The sequence below is a fragment of the Hemiscyllium ocellatum genome, chromosome 44, assembly GCF_020745735.1.
Source record: "Hemiscyllium ocellatum isolate sHemOce1 chromosome 44, sHemOce1.pat.X.cur, whole genome shotgun sequence".
In the NCBI taxonomy this organism is placed as follows: Eukaryota; Metazoa; Chordata; class Chondrichthyes; order Orectolobiformes; family Hemiscylliidae; genus Hemiscyllium; species Hemiscyllium ocellatum.
Genome location: NC_083444.1, coordinates 3,439,727 through 3,458,460, shown reverse-complemented (window position 1 = coordinate 3,458,460; position 18,734 = coordinate 3,439,727). Strand labels below are relative to the sequence as shown.

The 18,734-nt window shown below is 52.8% G+C and overlaps 1 protein-coding gene across 1 annotated transcript; it reads right to left on the bottom strand.

Moving 5' to 3' along the window:
* Window positions 1-205: 205 nt before the first annotated feature.
* On the bottom strand, window positions 206-11,013 carry LOC132835134 (claudin-7-like). Its single transcript, XM_060854454.1, has 4 exons — window positions 10,652-11,013; window positions 4,215-4,379; window positions 2,160-2,244; window positions 206-1,397 (listed from the first exon to the last, which is right to left on the bottom strand). The coding sequence occupies exons 1-4, from the start codon at window positions 10,872-10,874 to the stop codon at window positions 1,232-1,234; spliced, it is 639 nt and encodes a 212-aa protein (XP_060710437.1). The 5' UTR covers window positions 10,875-11,013; the 3' UTR covers window positions 206-1,231.
* Between the last annotated feature and the right edge of the window lie 7,721 nt (window positions 11,014-18,734).

The window sequence follows — 18,734 nt, the reverse complement described above, 5'->3', positions numbered from 1 at the left end:
AAATAGCCATGACCATAGTGAGTGGTGGGATAGGTTCAAAGGGCTGAATGGTCTATTCCTGTTCCAAATTGCTCAGCTAGCACAGCAAGGATGGGAGGGAAGACCAGAGACTGACAACTCCAGGGGTCAGTAGCCAGAGAGACCAAGGGTCACCCCTGTCCCCCCCAAAACCTGTCAATGCAAGGACCCCAACATGAAGACAACAGCAGATTAAAACTTTATTTATAAACAAACAATGTACAGCTACAATCCATTTCTTAATAAAAACATCTCAGCAAAACTCTTAATAAACCCTCCAATCCTGGTATGTGTACAAGAACAGTTTAAAAAAAACAAAATCATGATTAACCTGGAAAATTGTGACAGGTTCCAAGCACTAACTGTCCCTTGCTGTGGGAAGCCTCTCCTCCACCCACATCAGAGAGGGAGAGAGGGGTAATAGAGTGAGAGAGATGAGATGAGAGTGAGAGAGGTGAGATGAGAGTGAGAGATGGAGAGAGATAGAGCGAGACTACAGGAAGGGGCTGGATGGTGAAGAGAGACAGGGTCCTGCTGATGAAGGGGGTGTTTAAATAGGAACAATTCTTCTGCACAGTTCGGTTCAAACTCCTTCAAACAAAAAACACAAAATCTTTGAGGGAACCGGAGAGGTTTGTATCTTGATTTTTTTAAAAAAACAAACGAAGTGATCTGTTTCAGAACTGGGAGGGTTAAAAACTCACAGAAGCACGCTGCTTTAAACACATCGCTCACTCCAATAACCTCCAGGGTCAGAGCGGACCTTCCCAGTTGCTACCCTCCCACCCAACATCCCATCATCTCAAAGGGCCCAGAACACACAGGTGGACTGAAATACTTGGACACTTTAAATTAGAATTACAGAAAAGGCGATTAACTCAAGCCACCTTGTATTCAGTTCCACAAGTTACTAACGGCTGCTGATAGTCTGCCTTGCGCAAACCCAACCCTATCCCCCCTCAAAACTATAGAGAAAACAGGGTCTTTTAAAAAAAAAGACTAAAAAGTCACAAATCTACAGGTTTATCAAGCGATTAAAAAAAAAGTCCCAAGCAGTAATTTACATGGCGTTATACAAATGCAATTTCTCGCCCCTTCAATAATCGAGTGATGGCTCTCGTTAGCTCTTCGGGTGAAGTCTTTTCAAGGGGGTACAAACATCTTCGACAGGGTGCGAGGGGAGTTCCTTTCTGGCCAGGAGCAGACATAAACTTCATACAAACTCCTTGTTGCTGGTGGCGTTGGATCGGGGCTTGGATTTGGGGTAAGATCGGGGGTAACCATTCTTCTTGGGACACGAGCAACTCAGCATCCCACCACCGATCAGAATGAGGGCAGCCCCCGCCCAATTCACAAAGATGGCAGATCCAAACTCATACCTGGAAACAAAACAGGATCATTACATCTCAATACTGTATAACACTGGGGGACAGGTCTGCCCCTGTATAACATTGGGGGACAGTACTGGTGGGGACAGGTCTGCCCCTGTATAACACTGGGGTACAGTACTGGTGGGGACAGGTCTGTCACTGTATAACACTGGGGGACAGGTCTGCCCCTGTATAACATTGGGGGACAGTACTGGTGGGGACAGGTCTGCCCCTGTATAACACTGGGGTACAGTACTGGTGGGGCACAGGTCTGTCACTGTATAACACTGGGGGACAGGTCTGCCCCTGTATAACATTGGGGGACAGTACTGGTGAGGACAGGTCTGCCCCTGTATAACACTGGGGTACAGTACTGGTGGGGGACAGGTCTGTCACTGTATAACACTGGGGGACAGGTCTGCCCCTGTATAACACTGGGGGGACAGGTCTGCCCCTGTATAACACTGGGGGGACAGTACTGGTGGGGACAGGTCTGCCCCTGTATAACACTAGGGGACAGTACTGATGGAGACAGGTCTGTCACTGTATAACACTAGGGGACAGCCCTGGTGGGGACAGGTCTGTCTGTGGGAGACAGTAATAAATTAAACAGGGCGTTTGCTGGAGCCACCTCATAAGCTGTGTCACAGGAACCTGACAGACTGGTTCGACAGCAGTTGAACTAACTGGGCAGGGCCAAGAGTGACTCTGTGTGGAGCTAATCCTACCCCAGTCCCCTCCCCCCCCCAGAGTAACTGAAAGGGCAATTACTTGGTGTTGACCGGAGTCAGTGGGTTGTAGAAGTCCCGAACTATCTGGTTTCCAAACCAAGAGGCACCAATGAGAGCGCAAAGTCCTGGTGAGGGGAGAGAGAGAGAGAGAGAGAGAGAGACTGTTAGTGAGCGGGCAGAACATTAACAGGGAGCAGAGAGCAGATGGAGAGAACACCTCCCACACCCAAAACTACACGGCCAACCACAACAGGACACCATTCGCAATAAATAGGTTCCTCTCCCAGCCCAACTGCTTGTTCTGTGGCGCTGTGGAGTCCGTGGACCATGTGTATATTGGGTGTGGGCGTTTGCACTCCCTTTTTGATTTCCTCAAAAACCTCCTCCTCTGCTTTTGGTTGCACTTCAGTCCCACGCTCCTGATCTTCGGGCACCCGGTGCGGAGGAGGGAGGGCAGGTCTGAAGACCTCCTCGTGGGTCTGCTCCTGGGCCTGGCCAAACTGGCCATAAACAGGTCCAGGCAGCGGGCCGTGGAGGGGGTCGTTAGGGCCGACTGCCTGGCCCTCTTCCGCGGTTACGTTAGGGCCCGGGTGTCCTTGGAGAAGGAGCACGCGGTGTCCACCAACACCCTGGAGTTGTTCAGGGAGAGGTGGGCGCCACAGGGAGTGGAGTGCATCATTTCCCCCTCCAACTCTATTTTGATTTAGTCCCTGCCCTCCCCTTCACTGTTTTGATCACACAGCATTGCCCTTTGATGTGAAGGGCACTGCTTGTCACAGGCCACTCGGGTGTTTTCCTACTTTTCCTGGTGGTGGAAATTGAATAAAGATTTGTACACCTGTGTCTCTCACTGTGCCTCACACCTGCACACACAAAAGAAGAGAGAGAAAAAAAAAAAAATAAATAAATAAATAAATAGGAATGTTCACACAGCAAAAAAAGAAAAGAAAAAAAAAAAATAGGTTCCTCTCCCAGCCCAACTGCTTGTTCTGTGGCGCTGTGGAGTCCGTGGACCATGTGTATATTGGGTGTGGGCGTTTGCACTCCCTTTTTGATTTCCTCAAAAACCTCCTCCTCTGCTTTTGGTTACAATTCAGTCCCACGCTCCTGATCTTCGGGCACCCGGTGCGGAGGAGGGAGGGCAGGTCTGAAGACCTCCTTGTGGTAGGCACAGGAAAGATAAATGACCCCTAGATCTCTGGGTGAGCCAGGGGTGTACCTCAGACCGGGACAGAGGGGCCAGCCATTTCAGACCGAGACAGTGAGGGTCAGGGTCACTCAGAAGGACTGAGGGTATCCTTGGAATTCTTCCCCACATCCCTCCCCACCCCTCCCCACCCCACGGAGGGCTGTGGATTACGTAGACACCAGGCAGGGAACAATGGATTCCAAGTATCGAACAAACAATGAGAAGTGGGGGGGTCAGTGCTGGGAAATGGCACCGTGGGGGCAAACACTCATCAAGGGAGAGCAGGTCAGAGGGGCCGAACTGCCTGTTCCCCGTCCATATTCCCCCTGCTCATTCCAGTGTAGAAAGGCAGCCTCAGAGAGACATGGGCACCGGGGGACAGGAGTTACACCCACAGGGTCACGGACGGGCATGGACACAGGGACAGGAGTTATACCCACAGACTGACAGATGGGCATGGACACAGGGACGGGAGTTATACCCACAGACTGACGGGCACCAGGGACAGGAGTTATACCCACAGACTGACGGACTGGCATGGACACAGGGACGGGAGTTATACCCACAGACTGACGGGCACCAGGGACAGGAGTTATACCCACAGACTGACGGACTGGCATGGACACAGGGACGGGAGTTATACCCACAGACTGACGGGCACCAGGGACAGGAGTTATACCCACAGACTGACAGATGGGCATGGACACAGGGACGGGAGTTATACCCACAGACTGACGGACAGGCATGGACACAGGGACAGGAGTTATACCCACAGACTGACAGATGGGCATGGACACAGGGACGGGAGTTATACCCACAGACTGATGGACACAGGGACGGGAGTTATACCCACAGACTGACGGACGGGCATGGACACAGGGACGGGAGTTATACCCACAGACTTACCTGCCAGGATAAAGGTGATTCCACCACCCATCGCGATCCGAGACTTTTTGACCTTGTCATCTCCACCGCACTTGGTGCATTTCATACCCACTGAGCTGATGCCCACAGCCAGGACTCCAACAACAATACCCACCACCATCAGGGCACGAGTGGCCTGTAGTGAGGCTGGAAGAGAGAAGGAGAGTGTGAGATCAGAGTCAACAGGAAACTCCCAACTCCCAACCACAGACAGCAGCAGGAGGCTATTCTGGCCCTTGGAGTTCTCGGCCGTGCTGTCAGAACGGCTTGGCATTTCAACGCCCGTCTGTCTCCCTCCTTTCAAGGGACTTTAAGCGAGACTCAGACTCCATTGTCCCTATCCAATCATCATAAGGCCCTTCAGATCAGATCGATCCCACCCAGACCTCCACACAAGTGAGTACAGAGACAAGCCTGTCCATAACAGAGCTGAAAATGTTGCTGGAAAAGCGCAGCAGGTCAGGCAGCATCCAAGGAACAGGAAATTCAACGTTTCGGGCATAAGCCCTTCATCAGAATCTGAAGAAGGGCTTATGCCCGAAATGTCGACTCTCCTGTTCCTTGGATGCTGCCTGACCTGCTGCGCTTTTCCAGCAACACATTTTCAGCTCTGATCTCCAGCATCTGCAGTCCTCACTTTCTCCTGTCCATAATACAGACCAGGACAGGAAAGACTTAAATGGGCTAAATGGCCTCCCTTCGTCCTGTACTGGTGTCAGGTGGGCTCCCTCAAAGTTTTTTTTTTAAAAAGAAAAAGATGGAATTTAATCAAAATCCACTCCAGTCACTTTGATGTCAAAATGATCACCATTTGTGCCATTGGGGGCAGCCTAGCACAGGCCAGGGGGCTGAATGGCCTCAAAGCAATGGATAGAGGGCCTCAAGCAGGAGTGAGGGGATAGCCTGGGGTGGGCTACGAAGCCCTCTGGGAAAGGGGGCTGGGTCTGACAGTGCACAGAGCGATCCCACAGCTGTTTCCTCCAGTGGGGGTGGGGGGGTGGGGAAGAAATAAAGACCCACACAAAAGGACAGGGCAGGCTATATGTAAAGGTAGACATGCTCCCCATAGCTGTGGGGGGCAGGGGGGCCTGATAACCACACACAGACACAGACACACCCCGAGAGACCAGTCTCTCTCGCCCACAACTGTGCTCAGGTAAATCAGTCATTATAAAGTAACTGCTTCTCTGAACAAATAAGGTGTGGTACGGACTGGTTTAAACCAGAAAGTTCTCTTCCTCACAGGTCACACAGCCTCCCTTCCCACCCCCACCCCCACCCCCCCCCACAGCGATCGGTATTTTCCAGAAAACCACCTCCAAAACCACAGGCAAACCCGGGGAGGAGGAAGGTGTACTTTGGAGACAAGCAGAAACTCAAATAATCAAACTACTTCCCCCTCCCCACCCAGCCAGCCCCTCACTCCCACCCCCTCCTCCCCCACCCAGCCAGCCCCTCACTCCCCCCCCCTCCTCCCCCACCCAGCCAGCACCTCACTCCCCCCTCCTCCTTCCCCACCCAGCCAGCGCCTCACTCCCCTCCCTCCCTACTAAGACAGGGCTTCACACACCTCCCCCTCTCCCCACCCACACAGCACCTCACTCCAACACTGCCCAGTCCCTCCAGACCTCCCTCGCTGGTCTCACGAGTTGCTCAGAGGTGCCCTCCCAGCCCAGAACCCCCCTGGGGCCTGGCACATTCCCCACTCTCAGCGGTTCCAGGGCATCACAACATTAGCTGGGGCTGGGGGAGCGTGTGAATAGAGATTCCTAGACTGCTGTTCCACCCTTGGGAAGGTCTGGCCTCAGCAGCTAAACCCCAGAGAAAACTCAATTCCCCCGAATCCTGACACATGGATTTTGGGAATCGTTGACCGACTGTGGTGCTGGGAATTCACTCGAGACCACATTCCAGTAAATCGAGGGGCAGTGGTCTCCCCAGATTCCCGTCCTTATAACAAACAGCCAGAGCTGCTCTGCCCCAGAGCGGACCCAAGCTGGCCTTACAAGCCCACCCTCTAAGTCACCTGGGTTCCCAGTAACATCCTGTGGGATGGAAAGCTCAGCCTGATCTTGGCCCACATGGGACTCCAGGCCCAGAGCCTGGCCAGCGCCCCCCGTTGCGGGCGAACACACCAACCCATCTCCAAAATGGCCAATGTAGGCTTTCCCCATGGCCCCCAAGCCCCCCACCCAGAACAAAAAAGTGTGTTTCAAAAAGAAACAAATAAACCCAAGAGTGGGATTGTGCAACCATTTCATGTGGAAGCGAACCAGGCCACACTGGCGGCCATCTTGGAGAGATAACGTCCTGACAGGAAACTGGAAGGAAAAGATCTCAAATTGGCTAACATTACCATGCTCCCACACAGAGGGAATGGGACTCGCTCACTTTTCACCAGGAAATGATTAGATTCCTTGCAGTGTGGATACAGGCCATTTGGCCCAACAAGTCCATACTGACCCTCTGAAGGGTAACCCACCCAGACCCATTTCCCTCTGACTAGTGCACTAACCCTGTAGGTAGTTGAGCATGGCCAGTTCACCCAGGGACTGTGGGAGCAGACCCACACAGACACGGGGAGAACGTGCAAACTCCACACGGAGAGTCACCCGAGGCAGGAATCGAACCAGAGTCCCCGGTGCCAAGAGGCAGCAGCGCTGACCACTGAGCCGCCTGTGGGAGATCCACAAAACTGGCGCGTGGGTCCCTGGGACTTGTATCGATTCAAGGCAGGGGGCGTTAGGGGCAGATAGAAGCCATTCGGCCAGTCCACCTCAATGCCAGCTTTTCAACCAGCCAGAAAAGGGACAGCATCACTCCATCCACCAGGGTTCGAAGCTCCGGGTGGGCAAAGCAGTGCCAATGGAAACGAGGGGCATTAAGTGGCCAACCAGCAACACCCAGGGAAGGTGAGAAAGCTCAGAGATGCCAGGCATCTCCAAGTCTCTACCCAGGCGGTGCCCAGCCCTGGAGACAGCCAATCAGCTTGGCCAAGGCTCGAACCCACCCCCCAGACCCAAACACAGGGCCCCCTCCCAACCCCACCCCCACAGACCCAAACACAGGGCCCCCTCCCCTCTCCCCCCAGACCCAAACACAGGGCCCCCTCCCAACCCCACCCCCACAGACCCAAACACAGGGCCCCCTCCCCTCTCCCCCCAGACCCAAACACAGGGCCCCCTCCCCTCTCCCCCCAGACCCAAACACAGGGCCCCCTCCCCCCCCCCCCCCCAGACCCAAACACAGGGCCCCCTGCCCCCCCCCAGACCCAAACACAGGGCCCCCTCCCCCCCCGACCCAAACACAGGGCCCCCTGCCCCCCCCCAGACCCAAACACAGGGCCCCCTGCCCCCCCCCAGACCCAAACACAGGGCCCCCTCCCCCCCCCCAGACCCAAACACAGGGCCCCCTCCCCCCCCCCAGACCCAAACACAGGGCCCCCTCCCCCCCCCAGACCCAAACACAGGGCCCCCTCCCCCCCCCCAGACCCAAACACAGGGCCCCCTCCCCCCCCCCAGACCCAAACACAGGGCCCCCTCCCCCCCCCCAGACCCAAACACAGGGCCCCCTCCCCCCCCCCCCAGACCCAAACACAGGGCCCCCTCCCCCCCCCCAGACCCAAACACAGGGCCCCCCCCCCCCCCCCCAGACCCAAACACAGGGCCCCCTCCCCCCCCCCAGACCCAAACACAGGGCCCCCTCCCCCCCTCCCCAGACCCAAACACAGGGCCCCCTCCCCCCCTCCCCAGACCCAAACACAGGGCCCCCTCCCCCCCCCCGACGCAAACAGAGGATCCCCTCCCACCCTCTCCCCCTGGGTGGGGTTTACAGAGGCCAGCTCTAGCCTGGTTCTCACCCATCCCTGCACCCCCCTCCCTCGCCCCAGGCTCTCACTACTTCTTGGAAAGTGGTCAGGAAAATCCGGATCCGCCCAGTCACAACGGGTGGGGCTAGGAAATCTCCTGGCTCTGCAAGAGGGGAAGTATTTTAAACTTCTGCGGGATCCCTTTCTCCCCCAACCACCCCCACAGGGAGAGGGGGAACTCCACCGCCAGTTCCTGCTCACGGTGAAATCTTCTCTGCTCCCAGTGCTGCTACCCTTCAGGGGCATTAGAAATCATTGATGCCCCAGCACCATCACCCTGCCATGCCAGCCCCCCACCACAGGGAGGTGCTGGACCTCAAAGCCCACTCCAGCCTACTCCTACACTCTCCAATCTCTAGCTGTTTATACAACCTCGACAAAATCAAACAGTATTGTTTTATGGTCTCCTTTTATTGTCAGGTTAATCTGAACTCCCAGCATTGAAGGTTATCAATATTTGTGTTTAAAATTGCCCGAGCCTGATAAGATAAAAAGCCAGATTCAAAATGGCTCCCAAGCAAAAGAAAACAGAAGCCAGGCAGTGGAACTTGGCCTCACACCTCACTCAGGCAGTGACCCTGCTCCCCCACCCCCAAGAACCAGGGGCTAGATTAAGGGACTCAGACACAGTCAAAACTCAAACCAAAACAACCTTCCCCCCCCCCGTCTCTCCCAGGTACAGGAGCCACACAGAACACAAAACAAAGACCAGTAAACCCCACCATTTCACAAAGTGTTTGTGCCAAATCCTCAAACAGGTGGACAGAGAGGGAGAGCGTGAGCACGAGAGAGATTAATAGAGGGCAAAATGGAGGTCATGTACACAAAAAAAAATAAGCAATGAAAAAATAATTAAAATCCCCATGAAATAGATTTAAACCAGCAAACAATTTCAGGAGAAATTAAAAGCAGAAGTCTCCAACAAGGCATCGATTCAATACTTTGGGAGGGGGAGGGGGAGGGGGAGGGGGAGGAGGGAGGAGGGAGGGGGAGAGGGGGGGAGGGGGGGGAGGGGGAAGGGGGAGAGGGGGTCTCAGTTCAATCCCCTCAAGTTCTCTCTCTCTCACACACACACGCAGACAAAGGGGGGAAAAGAGAGACTGACACAGAAGTGAGGCACATACAGATATAAACACACAGACAAACAGAGCAGCAAACAAAAGGCAGCAGCTGGGGGGTGGGAAGAGAGAGATGATGGGGGGGGGGGGGGGAAAAATCAGAGACAGAGACAGAGACACAGACAGCCCACACACACAGAAATACACAGGCAGGGAGACACACACCTTCCAACATATTGTCTAGCTATCACCATTGTTAACAGCTAACCTGAGAATGCAACTTCTTAAAAAAAAGTTGTGATTTACACATGAAAGAAGTGAAACTATCACTGTATTCTAACAGGTGAAAGGCTGAACAGACAATCAATTTTCCAATGTATAATTTCAGTTACATCACACTGTAAATTTTTGCTATAAATTCTGTGTGTTACGATCAAGCCCTCCACTATCACCTGATGAAGGAGCGTCGCTCCGAAAGCTAGTGCTTCCAATTAAACCTGTTGGACTATAACCTGGTGTTGGGTGATTTTTAACTTCACACAAATATAGACTCAGACTGAGAAAGATAAACACAGACAGAAAGAGAGACAGACAAAGAGAGGACATGAAAGACAGAAACTAATAGAGACACACACAGGGACAGAAAGAGGGAGAAATGGGGAAATATGAAAGACAGAAAGTGAGCGAGAGACACAGAGACATACAGAGAGAGAGAGAGACACACACACACACACACACACACACACACACACACACACACACACACACACACAGAGAGAGAGAGAGAGAGAGAGAGACACACACACAGAGACACACACACAGAGACACACACACAGAGACACACACACAGAGAGAGAGAGAGATACACACACAGAGAGAGAGAGAGACACACACACACACAGAGACACACACACAGAGAGAGAGAGAGAGAGAGACACACACACACACAGACACACACACAGAGAGAGAGAGAGACACACACACACAGAGACACACAGAGAGACACACACACAGAGACACACAGAGAGAGAGAGAGAGATACACACACACACACACACAGAGACACACACACAGAGAGAGAGAGAGAGATATACACACACAGAGAGAGAGAGAGAGAGACACACACACACAGAGACACACACACAGAGAGAGAGAGAGAGATATACACACACAGAGAGAGAGAGAGAGAGACACACACACACAGAGACACACACACAGAGAGAGAGAGAGAGAGATACACACACACACACACACACACACACACAGAGAGAGACACACACAGAGAGAGAGACATACACAGAGAGAGAGACATACACAGAGAGAGAGACATACACAGAGAGAGATATACACAGAGAGAGATATACACACACACACACACACACACACACACACACACACACACAGAGAGAGAGAGAGAGAGAGAGACAGACATACAGAGAGAGAGGCACACACACACACACAGAGTAAATTACATCCCACCCTCCTAGACTCACCTCCCAAGGCCAGAATGGAGTCATACACCTTGCACTGGATCTGTCCGGTGCTCTGATACACACAGTTCATCCACAGTCCCATGTACACAGCCTGAGCGGTGATAATGTTATCCCCGGCGTAACTAGACATCTTCCATTGGGGCATAATGGTACTGGCTACCAGGGCTATCCATCCCACCAGCGCCAGGGTAAAGCCGAGTATCTGGAGTCCGGAGTTAGCCATGAGCAGGGGAGAGACAAGGGAGAATCAAACAGCCCGGAGCCCAACACAGAGAGACCGCCTTCCTCAACTCAGACCACACAGCGCACCGTCACTCCTGCAGCTCTCCAACACCTTCTACCTGCCCCACCTTCTCTACCTGGATATAAAAACCAGAGGGGAGGGCTTCGGGAGCGCGCCCCTCCCTCCCCCCCTCGGGGACGCGCACCAGGTTTCGATGAGGAAATCAGGGAGTTTCGTGAGGAACAGAGAAAGAGAATTTCAAACATCATTAAAACCCAACCCCTTTCTCACCTCCACCATCTCTGAACACAAACAGACACCCTGTTCCATCTCCCAACCCCCGTCAAAACAAAACCTCTCGGGGTTTGCAATAAATCAATCACCGACAGAGTTCTTGACACGTTAGTTATTAAATTTCCTAAAGGGACACACAGATTACCTGCTAGTAATTCAATTGAAAAAAAACCCCAACTGTTTGCCTGGAGTGTGGGAGGTTCAGGGGTGACCCTTACAAAACTATAAGGGGTAGAGATGAGGAGAATAGTAAGGGCTTATCTCGAGGGAGGGGGGGATTTATTTCAAGGCTGGGGGTTTGGTGAGAGGAGATAGATTTAAAAAGAGACATGAGGGGCCAAATGAGTGGTTCCTGTGTGGAATAAGATTCCTGAGGAAGTGATGGGTGTGGGGACAGTTACAACATTTAAAAGACATTTGGATTAGTCCATGACTGGGAAAGGTTTGGAGGGGTATGGGCCTGGGGTTAGGGTCAGCATGGACTGGTTGGGCCGAAGGGTCTGTTTCTGTGCTGGCTGACTCTCTGACTCTATTCACATCCCTGTCCAAACGTATTTGAAACATTGCAACTGAACCTGCGTCCACCACTTCCTCTGGCAGGTCATTCCACACGCAAACCACTCTCTGTGTGAAAAGTTAAGATCTCTTTTTTTTATATATCTTTCCCCTCTCACCTTAAAGCTATGCCCTCTAGTTCTGGACTCCCCCACCCCAGGGAAAACACCTGGTCTGTTTATCCTATCCATGTCCCTCATGATTTTATAAACTGCTATAAGGTCACCCCTCAGCCTCCGACGCTCCAGCCTGTTCAGCCTCTCTTTCCTTTCCCAGCAACATCCTGGTAAGTCTCTTCTGAACCCCCTTCAGTTTAATAATATCCTTCCTATAACAGGGCGACCAGAACGGGACACAGTTCTCCAGGAGAGGCCTCACCAATGTCCTGTACAACCCCAACATGACGTCCCAACTCCAACACTCAAAACACTTTTAGGCTCTTAAACTCATTAGGTCATTAGGGGCTGGAGGGGGTTACAGAGATAGGGAGGGGCTGGAGGGGATTACAGAGATAGGGAGGGGCTGGAGGGGGTTACAGAGTAAGGGAGGGGCTGGAGGGGGTTACAGAGATAGGGAGGGGGTGTAGGGGCTGGAGGGGGTGACAGAGATAGGGAGGGGGTGTAGGGACTGGAAGGGGTTACAGAGATAGGGAGGGGGTGTAGGGGCTGGAGGGGGTTACAGAGGTAGGGAGGGGGTGTAGGGGCTGGAGGGGGTTACAGAGATAGGGAGGGGGTGTAGGGGCTGGAGGGGGTTACAGAGATAGGGAGGGGGTGTAGGGGCTGGAGGGAGTTACAGAGATAGGGAGGGGGTGTAGGCGCTGGAGGGAGTTACAGAGATGGGGAGGGGGTGTAGGGGCTGGAGGGGGTTACAGAGATAGGGAGGGGGTTGGCATGGGGTCTCTGTGAGAGTTGTGCTGTGGATAGTGGAGGGCCAGATGACCTTGATGTGGAGGAGGGTAAAATCTGGAGGTGATTCTGGGAGTGTGCTCCGAACGTTTGAGTGTGGAGTTACTGAGTCAGGAGTGTGGTGCTGGAAAAGGCAGGATCCCAGGAGCAGGAGAGTTTTGAGGGAGCCTCGTGTCATTGTCTGACCTCTCGGAGCAGGGGAGCTGGGCTGCACCAGCCATTGTACCCACAGCCCGTTCTGAGCTGGGTGGGGAGTGGGGGGGGTGGGACAGCATTCTGTAACAGACCCTGAGAACTGGCACGATTCTCACTCTGATGTGGCAGTTCCCATTGAGCTGTTAAACATTAACAGGGATCTGCTGATTGTTCACTCTCAGCTCCTGATCCTTGTATAAACAGCGAGTGAGGGCTGGGTTTAATCTCACCTACAGGAGATGAATGAACCTTTCTCCTGCTCTGGGGTAGGTTATCCCCAGCCTCAGCAGCCCCTCACTCACTCACTGACTCTGCTGAAGGGGGCTAGGCAGTTCCACTGCTGTAACTGGTGGGGACAATGGTGTATGAAAGGGAAATTAACCCCTAGATCATCTCCTCTCCCCTTTTATTATTCTCTGGAAATTGTGGGCAGCCCCATGGTCAGACTCAAGTCTAGTGTTGTCTCTGATGGACAAACACAAACTCTCTGTTCATCTCCAAAACTCAGGCGACTGACTGTGTGGAGTTTGCACGTTCTCCCCGTGTCTGCGTGGGTTTCCTCCGGGTGCTCCGGTTTCCTCCCACAGTCCAAAGATGTGCGGGTCAGGTAAATTGGCCATGCTAAATTGCCCGTAGTGTTAGGTAAGGGGTAAATGTAGGGGTACGGGTGGGTTGCGCTTCGGCGGGTCGGTGTGGACTTGTTGGGCCGAAGGGCCTGTTTCCACACTGTAAGTCTAATCAAACTTTTAATCCCACCAGGAATACTCCTCTCTCTCTCTCTCTCTCTCTCGTTCTCTGTCACCCTTCGGTCTGTCTGTCTCTCCTCTTCTTATACTGTCCCTCTATCTCTGGCTCGCTCTCTCTCTCTCTCAATCTCTCTCTCTCTCTGCCTCTCATCTCTCTCTCTCTGTTTATCCTTTTCTGTTCCTCTCTAGTCTGCATTTCTCTCTCTCTCTCTCTCTCTCTGTCTCTCTCAGTTTCTCTACCCTCTCTTGTTCTGTTTGCTTCTAAATTTAAATGTTTTTAGTCATTTGCAGGACAGGGGTATCCCTGGCTGGGCTCAGCATTTCCTCCCCATCCCTAGTTGCCCCTTGAGAAAGTGGGGGTGAACTGGCTTATTGACCCGCTGCAGTCCATGTGCTGTAGAGTCATAGAGTCATAGAGATGTACAGCACGGAAACAGGCCCTTCGGTCCAACCCGTCCATGTCGACCAGATATCCCAACCCAATCTAGTCCCACCTGCCAGCACCCGGCCCATATCCCTCCAAACCCTTCCTATTCATATACCCATCCAGATGCCTTTTAAATGTTGCAACTGTACCAGCCTCCACCACTTCCTCTGACAGCTCATTCCATACACGTACCACCCTCTGTGTGAAAAAGTTGCCCCTTAGGTCTCTTTTATATCTTTCCCCTCTCACCCTAAACCTATGCCCCTCTAGTTCTGGCCTCCCCGACCCCAGGGAAAAGACTTTGTCTATTTACCCTATCCATGCCCCTCATAATTTTGTAAACCTCTATAAGGTCACCCCTCAGCCTCCAATGCTCCAGGGAAAACAGCCCCAGCCTGTTCAGCCTCTCCCGGTAGCTCAAACCCTCCAACCCTGGCAAAATCCTTGTAAATCTTTTCTGAACCCTTTCAAGTTTCACAACATCTTTCCGATAGGAAGGAGACCAGAATTGCACACAATATTCCAACAGTGGCCTAACCAATGTCCTGTACATCGCAACATGACCTCCCAACTCCTGTACTCAATACTCTGACCAATAAAGGAAAGCATACCAAACCCCTCCTTCACTATCCTATCTACCTGCGACTCCACTTTCAAGGAGCTATGAACCTGGACTCCAAGGTCTCTTTGTTCAGCAACACTCCCCAGGACCTTACCATTAAGTGTATAAGTCCTGCTAAGATTTGCTTTCCCAAAATGCAGCACCTCGCATTCATCTGAATTAAACTCCATCTGCCACTTCTCAGCCCATTGGCCCATCTGGTCCAGATCCTGTTGTAATCTGAGGTAACCCTCTTCGCTGTTCACTACACCTCCAATTTTGTTGTCATCTGCAAACTTACTAACTGTACCTCTTATGCTCGCATCCAAATCATTTATATATAGGGTTGACCCACAATGTTCCTTAGGGAGGGAATCCCAGGATTCTGACCCAGCCACACTGAGGGAATGGCGATATATTTCCAAGTTAGGATGGGGAGGGGCTCGGAGGGGAACTTGCAGGGGGTGGGGTTCCCATGTACCTGCTGCCCCTTGTCCTTCTGGATGGAAGGGGCCGTGGGTTTGGAAGGTGCTGCCTGAGGGTCTTTGGTGAGTTTCTGCAGGACATCTTGTAGATGGTACACACTGCTGTTACTGAGGGGGGGTGGGTAAGGGAGGGAGGGGATGGTACACACTGCTGTTACTGAGGGGATGGTACACACTGCTGTTACTGAGAGGGGGTGGGTAAAGGAGGGAGGGGATGGTACACACTGCTGTTACTGAGGGGGGGTGGGTAAGGGAGGGAGGGGATGGTACACACTGCTGTTACTGAGGGGGGGTGGGTAAGGGAGGGAGGGGATGGTACACACTGCTGTTACTGAGGGGGGGTGAGTAAGGGAGGGAGGGGATGGTACACACTGCTGTTACTGAGGGGGGTGGGTAAGGGAGGGAGGGGATGGTACACACTGCTGTTACTGAGGGGGGGTGGGTAAGGGAGGGAGGGGATGGTACACACTGCCGTTACTGAGGGGGAGTGGGTAAGGGAGGGAGGGGATGGTACACACTGCTGTTACTGGGGGGGGGGGGGGGGGGGGGGGGTAAGGGAGGGAGGGGATGTTTGTGGGTCTGGGGCCAATCAAGCGGGGGCTGCTTTGTCCCTGGATGGTGTCGAGCGTCTTGAGTGTTGTTGGAGCTGCCCCCATCCAGGGGCAAGTGGGGAGTATTCCCTCACCCTCCTGACCTGTGCCTTGTAGATGGTGGGACAGGCTCTGGGGGGAGTCAGGAGGGGGGGTTACACGCTGCAGGATTCCCAGCCTCTGCCCTGCTCTTGGAGTCATTGTGTTTATGTGGCGAGACAGGTTCAGTTTCTAGGGAACCTTAGTAACACTGAAGATAACGATGATGGGGGATTCAGCGATGGTAATGAAATTTAATATCAAGGAGCAATGCTTGGATTCTCTCTTGTTGGCAGTAGTCATGGTCTGGCGTTAACATTAACTGTCACTAGTCAGCCCAAGCCTGGATATTACCCAGATCTTGCTACATTTGAACACACGGACAGCTTCAGTATCTGAGGAATTGTGAATGGTGCTGGATATTTTGCAATCATCAGTAAACATCCCCAGTTCGGACCTTCTAATAGAGGGAAGGTCGTTGTGTTTGATGGAGCAGCTGAAGATGGTTGGGCCAAGGACACTTCCCCTGAGGAACTCCTGCAGAGATGTCCTGCAGCTGAGATGACTGACCCTCCAACCATCTTCCTATGTCCCAGGTATGACTCCAACCAACGAAGAACTTGCCCCCCCGATACCCACTGATTCCGTGATGTCACACTCGGCCGAATGCAGCCTCGATGTCCAGGGACTGTCCCTCTCCCCTCCCCTCTGGAATCCCGCTCTTTTGTCCTTGTTTGACCCGAGGCTGGAATGAGGTCAGGAGCTGAGTGAGCCTGGGGGAACCCAAACAGGGGGTCGCTGAGCGGGTTATTGCTGAGCGAGTGCTGCTTGATAGCTTTGTTGATGAGTCAAGATCAGAGTGGTGCTGGAAAAGCACAGCAGGTCAGGCAGCATCCGAGGAGCAGGAAAATCGACGTTTCGGGCAAAAGCCCCTCATCGGGAATGAGAATCTTTGGTGATGAGGATACATTGAAGAAGTTCCAAGTCACAGGTAGACAGGAGGTTGAAAAGGTGTTTCGCATGCTTGCCTTTATTGCTCAGACCTTTGGGTGTAGGATTTGGGACGTCACGTTCATGTTATACAGGATGTTAGTGAGACCCCTTCTGTGTACTGTCTCCAGTTCTGATTTGGAGATGCCGGAGTTGGACTGGGGTGTACAAAGTTAAAAATCACCCAACACCAGGTTGTAGTCCAACAGGTTTATTTGGAAGCACACTAGCTTTCGGAGCGACGCTCCTTCATCAGGTGATTGTCTGTCTGTTCTGGTCACCCTGTTATAGGAAGTTTACCAGTCAAATTGGTGAGGGGTCTGAAGAGATTGACCAGGATGTTGCCGGGTATGGAGGGATTGAGGCTGGAGCGGAGGAGAGCGAGGGGTGACCTTCTAGAGGTTTATAAAATCATGAGGGGCCTGGATAGGGTGAATGGCAGCTCTCATTTCCCTACAGTGCAGGATTTCAAGAGTGGGGAGGGGTGGGGCTGTATTTTTAAGGTGAGAGGTGAAAGGTTTAAAATAAACACGAGGGGCAACTTTATTTTACACAGAGGGTGGTTCGTGTGTGGAATGAACTGCCAGAGGAAGTGGTGGATGCAGGTACAGTTACTGCATTTAACAGACATTTGGATACGTTCATGATTAGGAAAGGGTTTAGAGGGAGAAGAGCAGGAAGGTGGGACTACTTTCGTTTGGGATTATGGTCAGTGTGGACAGTGTTCCTGCCTGACTCTGTAAATTGGAACGGTGCTTCCTGGAGCCTGGGCTCAGAGGAGATCTGATTGGGGGTTTTGAAAATCCTTACACGGTGCGGCACGGTGGCTCAGTGGTTAGCGCTGCTGCCTCACGGTCCCAGGTTTGATTCCGGCCTCGGGCAACTGACTGTGTGGAGTTTGCACATTCTCCCCGTATCTGCGTGGGTGTGCTCCAGGTTCCTCCCACAGTCCAAGGATGTGCAGGTCAGATGGATTGGCCGTGCTAAATTGCCTGTAGTGTTAGGTGCATTAGTCAGAGGGGGGTGGGTTCAGGCTCCCTGCCTCTATTCCTGATGAAGGGCTATTGCCCGAAACGTTGATTTTCCTGCTCCTCGGATGCTGCCTGACCTGCTGTGCTTTTCCAGCACCACTCTAATCCAGACTCTGGTTTCCAGCATCTGCAGTCCTTGTTTTTACCTCGTTGATTTTAACCCGACTGCGAATCCTCTTGCCAGGATGCCTGCCTTGAAGAAGTTTTCCTCCTCTCTCTACAAGAATCTCAGGGAGTCCCTCTCCCACCTCAACCCCCAGGTCATTTCCTCTGCCCTGAAGCTCTTCAACCATGTCCTGAACCAGAGTACCTGCTTATCTTCCATTCCACCTTTCTACCTATCCCCCACCCTCCTCTCTGAACTATCACCTTCATCCCTTCCCCCACTCACCTATTGTACTCTATGCTACTTTCTCCCCACCCCCACCCTCCTCTTATTTATCTCTCCATCCTTCAGGCACTCTGCCTTTATTCCTGATGAAGGGCTTTTGCCCGAAACGTTGATTTTCCTGCTCCTCGGATGCTGCCTGACCTGCTGCGCTCTTCCAGCACCACTCTGATCTAAACTCCTACTCTTCAGAGAGGGTCAAACTGTTCCTGCTCGTACAAGGACCAAGGATAGAAAGGGCCACAGATTTAACATGATTTGCAGAAGAAGCAGGAATAATGTCAGGAAGAGCTGATACACCCAGTGACTGCTTTGGGTCCGGACTGGCCAGCGATGGGAACAGGGTATGAGCTTCCTGCCTGGGACTGTTAACCTGGTCCAACCAGGGAATCCTGGCTGACAGACAGAAACAGGAGGATCCGCGATTCTGCTCACTCCGAGGGAGCTGGATCCCCCTCCCCGTGTCACACAGGGCGACTTGGTGACAGGATCCCAGCCTCTGGGGAGTTATTTCAGGATACGGTGGCTGGAAATAGTGGGGGCAATTCATCAGTGGAGACCCCCCCCCCCTTAGAGGGGCCTTGCATGGTCATTTGGAGAGAAATGGAGGTGGG